The sequence below is a fragment of the Octopus sinensis genome, linkage group LG6 (assembly GCF_006345805.1).
Source record: "Octopus sinensis linkage group LG6, ASM634580v1, whole genome shotgun sequence".
Taxonomy (NCBI): Eukaryota; Metazoa; Mollusca; class Cephalopoda; order Octopoda; family Octopodidae; genus Octopus; species Octopus sinensis.
The window spans coordinates 88,156,710-88,168,951 of record NC_043002.1 but is presented as its reverse complement, the minus strand read 5'-3'; the positions used below and the strand labels follow the sequence as shown (position 1 = coordinate 88,168,951).

General features: G+C 36.4%; 1 protein-coding gene across 1 annotated transcript in view; it reads right to left on the bottom strand.

Annotated features, from left to right (window-relative positions):
• Positions 1 to 12,242, bottom strand: part of LOC115213437 — a 114,468-nt gene that overhangs the window by 68,961 nt on the left and 33,265 nt on the right. Inside the window, exons 6-9 of the mRNA XM_029782413.2 lie at positions 11,053 to 11,173; positions 5,995 to 6,167; positions 3,740 to 3,821; positions 3,018 to 3,246 (exon numbers count right to left, since the gene is read on the bottom strand). Of these exons, the coding sequence (XP_029638273.2) occupies positions 3,018 to 3,246; positions 3,740 to 3,821; positions 5,995 to 6,167; positions 11,053 to 11,173 (605 nt within the window). The remainder of the gene's footprint in view (positions 1 to 3,017; positions 3,247 to 3,739; positions 3,822 to 5,994; positions 6,168 to 11,052; positions 11,174 to 12,242) is intronic.

Here is a 12,242-nt window from a genome sequence, read left to right as displayed (position 1 = left end):
TTGAAAATTTAAACCTAATCTGCATCAACCTCTTATTTCTTTATTGCCCACAAGGGGCTAAACATAGAGGGGACAAACAAGGACAGACACACGGATTAAGTCAATTACATCGACCCCAGTGCGTAACTGGTACTTAATTTATTGACCCTGAAAGGATGAAAGGCAAAGTCGACTCAGAACGTAATGACAGACGAAATACCTATTTCTTTACTACCCACAAGGGGCTAAACACAGAAGGGACAAACAAGGACAGACAAACGGATTAAGTTGATTATATCGACCCCAGTGCATAACTGGTACTTAATTTATCGACCCCGAAAGGATGAAAGGTAAAGTCGACCTCTTACTGATTGGTCAGTTAGTCACCATTATTGTTTTAGAGAATTATATAGGTCCTGCACCAAACTTATTCTAATATTTTATACATGAGTTAAGCAAGCAGAATCATTTCCACACTGGGCAAAATGCTTAGTGGTATTTCACCGATTTTACATTCTGAGTTCTAGTTCTGCCAAGGTCGACTTTGCCTTTCATCCTTTTGAGGTCGATAAAATAAGTATCAATTGAATACTGGGGTTGATATAATTGACTATCCCACTCACCGGAAATTGCTGACTTTGTGCCAAAATTTGAAACCAATATTATATAAATGAGTCTTTTTGCTGTCTTTGATTGAGAATATACAATTTGGCAATGTCTATTTTTGGAGCCAATATTATATTGTTGAAAGCAATTAGGTATGAGGCTGCACTCACAGACAAGAATGACCATGTAAATATGTGTCTCCCTTGCCTTTATATTTATCTATTTATATCTTACATATGTACAAAGGTGTACATATATCTCTAACAAGACATATGTAAAGCCAAGTGCTTTATGGACTTGAAACCCTGGGTAACCCTATGAGATAGCTATTTCTATATTATTCTCCTGCCCTATAACTTAGAGTGTTTCTCTTTTGGATTTATGATTTACTGATGATATATATATATATATATATATGAGACACAGAATGCAACAGACTTATTTTCCAAGGCACGTAAAAGTACCCACTGCACTCTCGGAGTGGTTGGCATTAGGAAGGGCATCCAGCTGTAGAAACTCTGCCAAATCAAGATTGGAGCCTGGCGCAGCCATCTGGTTCGCCAGTCCTCAGTCAAATCATCCAACCCATGCTAGCATGGAAAGCGGACATTAAACGATGATGATGATGATGATATATATACCATCAGTAAATCATAAATCCAAAAGAGAAACACTCTAAGTTATAGGGTAGGAGAGTATTTGAGTAAAGATAGCAATGGCTGTCTCATACAGTGTTCGGTGTGGTGTACAGAAATTGAATATTGAGAATAAAAGTTGTCAGAATTTTGGAAAAAAAATTTCTTTATTTCTTCATTTGTTTCTCAAGCTTGTCAAATAGAATTCTATTTGACAAGTTCAAGAAACAAACAAAATGAAGAAATAAAAAGATTTTTATTCCAAAATTCTGATGACTTCTTTCTCAATATATATATATATATATATATATATATATATATATATATTACTGAAGAACATTTCTGTGCGTTTGTAAGCAAATACTTGAAGACTTACAACATAGAAAATGTAGAGAACGATCTCATTAAATTTGTGACATTGCTTATGTCCTACATTATTATAGAAATAAGAGAAAATAGAGCAGATAAATAGATAGAGGGATGAATGTAAACATCAAAACACTAAAGTAATTAACCTTTGTCATTCAGGTATTTTTAGAGCACTATATAAGAACAAATAGAAGGAGGTGAGAACACATTTCATGGAGCAAAGTAACTTTTTTCATTCTAGAATGGGGTGGAGATTCCTAATTCCCAGTTTATATAACCCTGGGTAAAATTTTCTAGAACCTTCAATTGCACATTGGGGGAAAATTTACATAACCCCCTTTGATGTTCACCATTATTAGTTGATACACGCCAGTCAATGCTGACAGACCAGTAAACATTTATGTGGGTGATGTGTTCTGTAAAGGGAATGGCCATGCCTTCTATTGGATTTATGAGTAGGCTGTGGCTCATAGTTGGAAATTTAAGTGGGGTGGTTCAAATCTAGCCATAATCTCACATCATTGACAAAATCTGAGAATTACTCATCAACAATGTTGGAAGTATCTTAATATGTTTCATATGAATGATACTCTGTGAATTTTAGCCTCTAGTACCCACATTAGGCTTAATGAACATACTAAGCTCTCACGAAAAAAATCTTCTAATTTGTATTTGCATTAGCTTATCATTTTGATAGTGTTTATTTAAAACCATAAAGGCACCCTGGTGCCAGTGACACGTAAAAGGCACCCCCATACTGATCACATATAAAAGGCACCGCCATAGTGTTGGTGACACATAAAAGGTACCCAATGTATTCTGAGGAGTGGTTGGCATTATGGAGGGCATCCAGCCATAGAAATAAGGCCAAAACAGACTGGGGCCCGATTGTTGTTTGTTTATACCTTCTCAAGCCATGCCTAGCTCATAAGGGCTGGTTTCCCGGTTTCTTGGCGTATAGGTTCCCCACCTGGACGGGACGCCAGTCCGTCGCAGGTGAGCTGCAAGATGCAGGAGGAAAGAGTGAGAGAAAATTGTGGCAAAAGAGTCAGCAGAAGTCTTGCCATTACCTTCTGCTGGAGCCACGTGTTTCACTTATAAACACACACATCACCCGGTCTAAGATTTGAACCTGCAATCCCTCGACCGCGAGTCCGCTGCTCTAACCACTAGGCCATGTGCCTCCACACTGGAGCCCGATATAGCTCTCTGGTTTACCAGCCTCAGTCAAACCATCTTACCCACACTAGCATGGAAAATGGACATTAAATGATGATGATGGTGATGCTCCCCATCCCTAAGACTTGACAATTCCATTCTTGGAAACTGAAAAAATCTGAAAAGAATGTTGTATTAGTTGTATTATAGGCTTGAAGTTAAAGAAAAAAAAACTCAGAAAAAGAAAGCAATAATTAAAGAGATATTTACCGATCCCATTATGTGTTTTTTCACATCATGGAGTGTCATTTGCAGGCGAGTTTCCATATTATGAATATCAACATCTGTTGTGGTATCATTACTGGTACCATTGTTAAAATCAATATAAGGTTGACCAGAATATTCATTTGCAGGTGTGCTATTGCCAAATATTTCATCAAACTGGTTGTACCAATTGACCCTGAGCAAGTCCCTATAGCAGACTGGTGCTGATGATGTTCTATAATGAAACCAAACAATGTGATACCACCACACGAAACATTCAAATAACTCTGAGCATCTATTTAACAGCTTGATCTGTTAAAAATAGTAACTTATTTGTTCTCATATCATACCTTATCATCTTTGATTATTTAATCCTATATAAGTGATACATAGCAGAAGACTGGATGGTCATGATTGGAACGACTTTGGTGATAGGCCTGATCAATCAGGGCTGACCCAACTTGATACAAACTTCCTGTTTTAAATTGATCTAAATTAAAACTTTCCATCTGTCTTGAGACAGCCTAGATATGATAACAGTGGAGAAAAGTTATTGATGGTCTAACCTCTATTGGGAGCAAAGGGCTTAAGTTAGTACTAGTCAATTATTGGGGTGGAGTCTGTAGGCTCAAAACAGACATTAACTAACCTATAACTTTACATAAGTTTAAGTTAGACATTTACATTTATTCAACCATTAATAGAAAACCTGTAGTATAATAATTTACCTGAAAAAATGACGAGAAACGTTGTTTCTTTGAGGTGTTGGACAAATGTCATCACTTAGATGTTTAATAACTTCATTCTTCTCTGAAAGCAAACATGAAAATGTTTTTACTTTCATTTTATCATAAATACAATTTGAAGCAAATCTTGAGGATGATAGTCATACTACATAGTTACAGTAAACACTTGTTATCAAGTCATAGCAGTCCATACTTAGACTTATAAATGCCACCCAAAATGAACTGGGTATAGTAACTAAAAACAATCCTGATACCAGTACTACAGAAATTGAATAAACTGCAAACTTTTCTCTATGGAATATTACCTTGGTAATTAAGTGCTTCAACAATGTAGATAACAAAATAGATGCAGGCCAGGCATAGCTGTGTGGTAAGAAGTTTACTTTCCAACCACATGTTTTTGGGTTCAGTCTCACTGTGTGGCACTTTGGGCAAATGTCTTCTACCATGGCCTTTGGCTGACCAAAATCTTGTGAGTGGATTTGGTAGATGGAAACTGAAAAAATCCCATGTGTGTGTGTGTGTGAGTATATTTGTGTTTGTATTTGTCCATCACCACCACTTGACAACCAGTGTTGGTGTGTTTATGTCCTTGTAACTCAGCAGTTTGGTAAAAGAGTCTGATAGATTAAGTATCAGGTTTAAAAAAAGTACTGAGGTCAATTTATTTGACAAAAATTTTTTAAAGGCAGTGCCACAGTGTGGCCACAGTTTAATGATTGAAATAAATAAAACAAAATAAATAAATAAATAAATAAATAAATAATTAGTTGTAGATTCATCCTCAACATAGAATTTTATCCTTTTTTAAAAATTTTTACTTACCTTTCATATAACCTGTCTTTCAGGAAAAAGTATGATAGTTGCAGCAAAGTTTATCAGTATTAGTATAATTAATACTAGTGTTATAATACAAGCTAGAAAGTCACTTATTTTCTCTGATGATTCACCGACATTCTATCAGTTATGATGATGAGGGTTCCAGGTGATCCGATCAACAGAACAATCTGCTCATGAAATTAACAAGCAAGTAGCTGAGCACCCCACAGACACATGCACCCTTAACCTAGTTCTCAGGAAGATTCAGCATGACACAGAATATGACAAGGCTGGCAGAAATGGTGAGCTCGCAGAAACGTTAGCACGCCGGGTGAAATGCTTAGCGGTATTTCATCTGCCGCTACGTTCTGAGTTCAAATTCCGCCGAGGTTGACTTTGCCTTTCATCCTTTCGGGGTCAATAAATTAAGTACCAGTCACGCACTGGGGTCGATGTAATCAACTTAATCCCTTTGTCTGTCCTTGTTTGTCCCCTCTATTTTTAGCCCCTTGTGGGCAATAAAGAAATAAGAATATGACAAGGCTGGCCCTTTTGAATTAGAAATACAACTCATTTGCCAGCAGACTGGAATGGAGCAGTGTGAAATAAAGTGTCTTGCTCAAGGACACAATGTGTTGCCAGGAATTGCTCTCATGACCTTATGATCATGAGCCAAATGCCCTAACCACTAAGCCACATGCCTTCACTTCTGATGATTCAGCTTTGGAGTAAAAAGTAAAGTGACATGCTTTAGGAACCTGTGTAGCAGCAATTGGACATTTCAAGGCTTGCAATTGGTGTAGGAGCAGAGACAGCAAAGGCAGATCGCTATCCTCTGTACAGGTTGTAGCATGAGGAAATGCATCCAATATACTTCATAAGATAGTTGGTGGATGGAAGGGTATCTAACCTTAGAAACTGTTAGCAATGGAAAATATAAATGAGACTTAGTCCTCTAAGCTAGTCTTAGGGAACTCAGTAACTCTGAATATGAAATGGCTCTGAATATGACATCCCATCCAACCCGTGCGGGTATGTAGAGTGAATATAAACTGATGATGATGATGATGGGGAGGAGGAGGAGGAAGGGCTGTTGCTGATGATGATGAGGAGGAGGAGGTGGAGGAAGATGATGATGATATTGATGATGATGGGGAGGAGGAGGAGGAGGGTGAGGAGGCGGATGATGATGATGAGGAGGTGGAGGAGGAGGAAGATGATGATGATGATATTGATGATGATGATGTTGATGATGATGATGATGAGGAGGAGGAGGAGGAGGAGGAAGAGGAGGAAGACGATGATGAGGATGAGGATAATGAGGATGATGATATATGTGCATGTTTGTGTGTGATGTATGTATGCATGAGGGACAGCTGAAGATATAAAAAATGAATTAGATTAAATTGTAAAGTCACCTTGAGAATCGCACTTATAGGACAGCATTGTGTTGTCCCTAGAAAATGTTACCTCCCGTATCTTTGTCTGGGATTTGGGTGTTAATACTGACAATGATGACTGAGGTAGGCTCGTCGGGTCTCTTGTTGTTACATCTTTGGCTTCTGATTGTTTTGGAAGAGAAGAGGAATTGCTGAAAGAATAAGAGCAAAAATATTGGGTCATCCCATAAATAATGCTCTTTTTTCAATTGCATGAACTAAAAGTTGGAGGGGGACTGGATAAAATACCTGCATCAACTTGCTATAAAAGCAGGTAGTAATTTTATCTTGTACTTATTTTTAGTGGAAGATTTGAAGAGTGCAGTTCGATTTTAACAGTTATTTTTTCAAAGCTATAATGGAAGTGACAAAGGAGCATATTCAGTGTATTTTGCTTTAAAAGCTCCATGAGGGCAACACTGCAACAAAAAGTGTGAGGAATATTAATGCAGTATATGAGGATTGGACAATAAGTGTAAGCCAGTGTCAATTGTGGTTCCAGAAATTCTGAGCTGGAAACTACAGCCTAGAAGATGAGTCACATCCTGAAAGATTTGCAGAGCTTGACGAAGATATCCTGCAAACCCTGATGAAACAAAATCCCATCATAACTGTTGAGGAACTAGCAGAGAAGCTTGGATTTGGTCATTCAACCATTCATTGACACCTGCATGCCATTGGAAACGTCAGTAAATTGGGTCAATGGGTTCCTCACAAACTTTCCAAGTCTAATCGCATGCAGAGAATGAATGTGTGCTCTTTGCTGTTACATCTCACAGATGAACCTGTTTTGGACCGAATAGTGACTTGTGACAAGAAATGGGTTCTCTACAAAATGTCAAGTGCCAAAGACAGTGGGTAGGGAAAGGAGAAACACTGGCACCCCAAGCTAAAGAAGGTCTTAACCCATGTAAGGTGTTGTCATCTGTTTGGTGGAATATGAAAGGTTTAGTACACTTTGAACTTTTAAACCCAAACCAAACGATAGCAAAGGAGATCTACTGCAAGCAGCTTGAGTGGCTTAAGTCAGTGCCAGAAGGAAAACGACCATCTTTGGTTTCAAGATGAAAGGTGTTCTTCCATCAGGATAATGCTCGGTTGCATACAGCAAGGATGACATTCCAAAGACTGGAGCAATTTGAATGGGAAACGATGCCCCATCCACTATATTTGTTAAACATTGCCCCATCTGATTATCATTTTTTCCACAGTCTTCCAAATCATTTGGATGGAAAAAATATGAATTCTGTAGACGAGGTCAGAACAGAACTGGCAGAGTATTTTTTGTCACAGACAAGTGAATTTTGGAAGAGGGCCCTTGCAAGTCTACCAGATAGATGGAAGAGCATTGTAGAAAATGAAGGAGAGTATATTTTAGATTAAAAAAGAACTTTGTTTATCTTAGTTTTGAAAAATGAAAGCAGTATAAAAAAAACTGCATTATTTATGGGATGATCCAATATATATGAATAATGCATTGACCAAGAAGGAAAAATTATTTTTAAGGGGTAAAATGCTTGAGTTATGTCCAATAACTTCATGTTTTGCTAAGTAAAATAAGGTGGTAGCAACTGAAATATTAAATTCTGTACAAAGTATAATTGAATAGTATTTGATGAGAGGTGGATGAAGTTCAGAATGATTGAGTTTTGCGAGATGACTATTAAAGATTATTGATGATGATAGATATCATAGCAGAGAAATCTCACCAGGACTTTGGTACACCATCAATCATGTTTCTGTTCACTGTCCTATCCATATTTTGATACCAACAAAGAATTTTTTGAAAATTTGTTTAAAATATAATTATCATAGATGATTTTACTTCTAAGAAAAATCACAGCCTTTCTAACCCCATTCTCCCCGTTTCCTCCATTGTGCTCTGTTGACCTTTGTCACTCCTTTGTTTGCTCATAACATCCTTAAGGAAGTGCTACCACTCACGTTAAAAACCACTGTTTTAGAAAAGTGAACTTTCAGTTATTGATCTATTGAGGCCTACTTTTCTGCTCAGCTCAACATTGTAGACAGATGTTTCTGCCAGTGGCAAGCTGGCAGAAATATTAGCATGCTGGGCGAAATGCTTGGCGGTATTTCGTCTGCCGTTACGTTTTGAGTTCAAATTCTGCCGAGGTCAATTTCGCCTTTCATCCTTTCAGGGTCAATGAATTAAGTACCATGTAATCGACTTAATCCCTTTATCTGTCCTTGTTTGTCCCCTCTATATTTAGCCCCTTGTGGGCAATAAAGAAATAAGATGTAACTAATTCTGAAAATTCTAATTAAAAAAAAAACAACTTTTTGATATAAAAGTCTTATTTGTTCTCAGATTATTTCATTGTTTGATGGTCATTCCACATTATTCCAAGCATTTGTTCTCAAGCATGTTGGGCTGTCCTTAGGCATGTTTATTACAGCTTTTGCTAGGTTCCATGGTTTTGCACTGCAAGGCAATATTGAAATGGCATGTCAATTGTAAACTTATCTTTTAAGATTAAGAGGTATTTTGCTTTTAAACATGGAACTTTTCTCCGTGAAGGCCTGTACAGTTACCGGTCAATTTAATATAGCTTAATTCCTCAAAGAGTCTTAACAGTTTAAAATAATATCAAGTAGCTGGGCAATGTTTATGTCCTGTGGCAGACACATGACTAGCCACAATATAAACATATCTGCTTGCAACTAGCAAGCATTGTGGAAAGCACCATGAGTGCTATGATGTCAGCTAAGAATTTTCTCCAAAGAATTTTCTCCACTGAATATGTTTTGCTACATAGTTGAAGACTACAACTAATTAATAGATAAGAGCCTTCATGTCAAAATGAACCAGTTGCTGACAGGGCAATAAGATATCATCATGATACTGAACTCTCTTTGCTGGTGAATAAACTTGACATCACAAACTATTTCTTGCAACACACATTATCCCTTTAGTATTTAAACCAGCCATATCCGGCCAAAATATTTAATCTGTTTTATGTTCAAACTGACCAGATCCAGGCTCTCACACCTACCCTACAATGTTATTCTACATTAAGTAATTACACCATCAAGATCTTGAAGATATGAGACAATGCATGATTAATTCAAATCAATGGGAATCAATAAGAATTATGTTTGATAGAATAATCTAAACACTAAAGGGTTATAATCAGACTCAGAGACTTATTTTCCTTGCCTTGCACTCACATACCATTTCTTTTAGACTGAATAACTTTTTAACGTACTGAAATAATGCACAGCCCTTTTACACTAAAAAAGGAAAGTAAAAACTTTTGCCTGTATTTTACAATGCATGTATCTTACTTCAAATCAAAAGTAAACTTTTGTTGTATAGTATGAAAATTTCTACAATAGGCGGAGGAGTGGCTGTGTTGTAAGTAGCTTGCTTACGAACTACATGGTTCTGGGTTCAGTCCCACTGCGTGGCACCTTGGGCAAGTGTCTTCTACTATAGCCTCGGGCCGACCAAAGCCTTGTGAGTGGATTTGGGAGACGGAAACTGAAAGAAGCCTGTAGTATGTATATATATATATGTGTGTGTGTGTATGTTTGTGTGTCTGTGTTTGTCCCCCCAACATCGCTTGACAACTGGTGCTGGTGTGTTTACGTCCCCGTAGCTTAACGGTTCCACAAAAGAGACCGATAGAATAAGTACTAGGCTTACAAAGAATAAGTCCTGGGGTTGATGTGCTCGACTAAAGGCGGTGCTCCAGCATGGCTGCAGTCAAATGACTGAAACAAGTAAAAGAGTAAGAGAGAGTAATTATTTTCAACTCTTGCAGCATTACATTAAACATGCTCTTTACTCTCACAAAACATGCAATATCTATTTTTTTTTGTATTCTCTTATGAGCTAATGTTTCTTAGCCATTATTATGTATAACATTCTTCTACTGTTGGACTAAAATTTGCATGAAATTATTCTGACCACTATTTTTATTATAATATTAAATTAGTTCTCGTCACCATTTTTGTTATAGAATAGTTTTGGCCACTATTTTTATTATGATATTAAATTAGTTCTGGTCACTGTTTTTATTATAGAATAGTTCTGGCCACTATTTTTATTATAATATTAAATTAGTTCTGGTCTCCGTTTTTATTATAGAATAGTTCTGGCCACTATTTTTATTATAATATTAAATTAGTTCTGGTTACTGTTTTTATTATAGAATAGTTCTGGCCACTATTTTTATTAGAAAATTGAATTAGTTCTGGCCACTGTTTTTATTATAAAATTAAATTAGTTCTGGCCACTGCTTTTATTAGAAAATCAAATTAGTTCTGGCCACTGTCTTGATTATAAAATTAAATTAGTTCTGGCCACTGTTTTTATTATAAAATTAAATTAGTTCTGGCCACTGCTTTTATTAGAAAATCAAATTAGTTCTGGCCACTGTCTTGATTATAAAATTAAATTAGTTCTGGCCACTGTTTTTATTATAAAATTAAATTAGTTCTGGCCACTGCTTTTATTAGAAAATTGAATTAGTTCTGGCCACTGTCTTGATTATAAAATCAAATTAGTTCTGGCCATTGTTATTATTATAAAATTAAATTAGTTCTGGCCCCTGCTTTTATTAGAAAATTGAATTAGTTCTGGCCACTGTCTTGATTATAAAATTAAATTTGTTCTGGCCACTGTTTTTATTATAAAATTGAATTAGTTCTGGCCACTGTTTTTAACATAAAATTAAATTAGTAAATTGTTGAAAGATTTACCTTTTGTTCCCATTTCTTTCCTTTGCTCTGAATTCTAAGTTGTCTGGCATAGGCATTCATGTTATGACAAGACTTGTGAACTTTTTACATTATTATGCTTGTGTGATTTGTCAAAATCTTATTATCTCTCATCAAAAGGAAACCTTCAACCTTTAATCCCTCACCATTCTAAATATCTTATTCATCTGCCAGGAATCATATATAACGTATACTATTTAATTTTAAAATCAATCCACATTCCAAAAAGCTTTTATCAAGGAAACCAGTTCATATTCAAAAATTGTGAGTAAGGTTTAAAATAAGAAAACTCACAGAGGTATGCTTTCGTTACAAATGTTATTGGTAGATTTAGGGGTTTTACTTTCAATCATTAATATATCACTGTCTTTCTGTGTGCAGGAAGTAAGGTATCCATCATCAACAACTCCACTAGCTTGATAAAAGAAACAAAAAATAGAAGAAAATTTTTAAAAAGACTTATAGAAAATTAATTCATCTGGAAGTTATTTTAAAATGACATTTTTATCTCTGAAAAAGTAAATAGTTGAAAGAGATTTTAATGTATATTCTAGTTACTCTGGTATATAAAAAAAAGCATCTGGTACTGGCTGTAATATGGTTTATGATAGGAAGGGTCTCAACCATAGAAACCATGTTAAACAGACACTGCAACATGAAGCCGTTGTTAAGTCCATCGGATCCTGTCAATCCATCCAATCCGTACCGATATGGAAGATTTTCAATAAATGATTATAATAATAAGCTAGCAGTACAGTAAGAATATTGGAAAAAATCCTGTGATATTCCTTCTAGTCTTTACATAAAGTGGTAAACTGGCAGAATCATAAAGGAGTCAGCAAAAAGCCTATGGCATTTCTTCCAGTTATTTATGTTATGATTTCAAATCCTGCCAAAATCAACTTTACTTTTCATCCTTCTGAAGTTGATAAGTACCTGTCAATTTAATTGATGAAACCCTTCCTCCTAAAAGCTGCTTGCTTTGTATCTAAATTAGAAACAGTTATTGCAAGCCAACTAAATACTAGTGAAGACATACATCATCTCGAAAGAGTCCAGAAGCTGGCTATCTGCATGGTTCTTGGTCTCAAGTATTTGTCTTATGAAGAAAGGCTGAAGACGCTCGACCTTTATTCTCTTGAAAAACAACGACACCGTGGTGATCTCATTCTTGCTCACAACATCATAAGTGGAAAATGTAACCTCTCGAAAGAGCTGTTCTTCACTCCTGCTCCAGAGTGTGGGCTGCGGGGTCACTCCGAAAAGCTGTATCTACAACGATTTCATCTCAATCGAAGGAGAGGGGCTTTCTCCGTACGGGTTGCGGATCCATGGAATAAGCTGCCGGATGAGATAGTGAAGATGCTGACGACTGCTCGGTTCAAAGTCACTCTTGACCAGAAATGACCTGAACTCTTTGTATGACCACCCCACCTGTACATGACTCTCTGTCCCCCTACATGGCCTTGCTTTTGCTTTTTGAG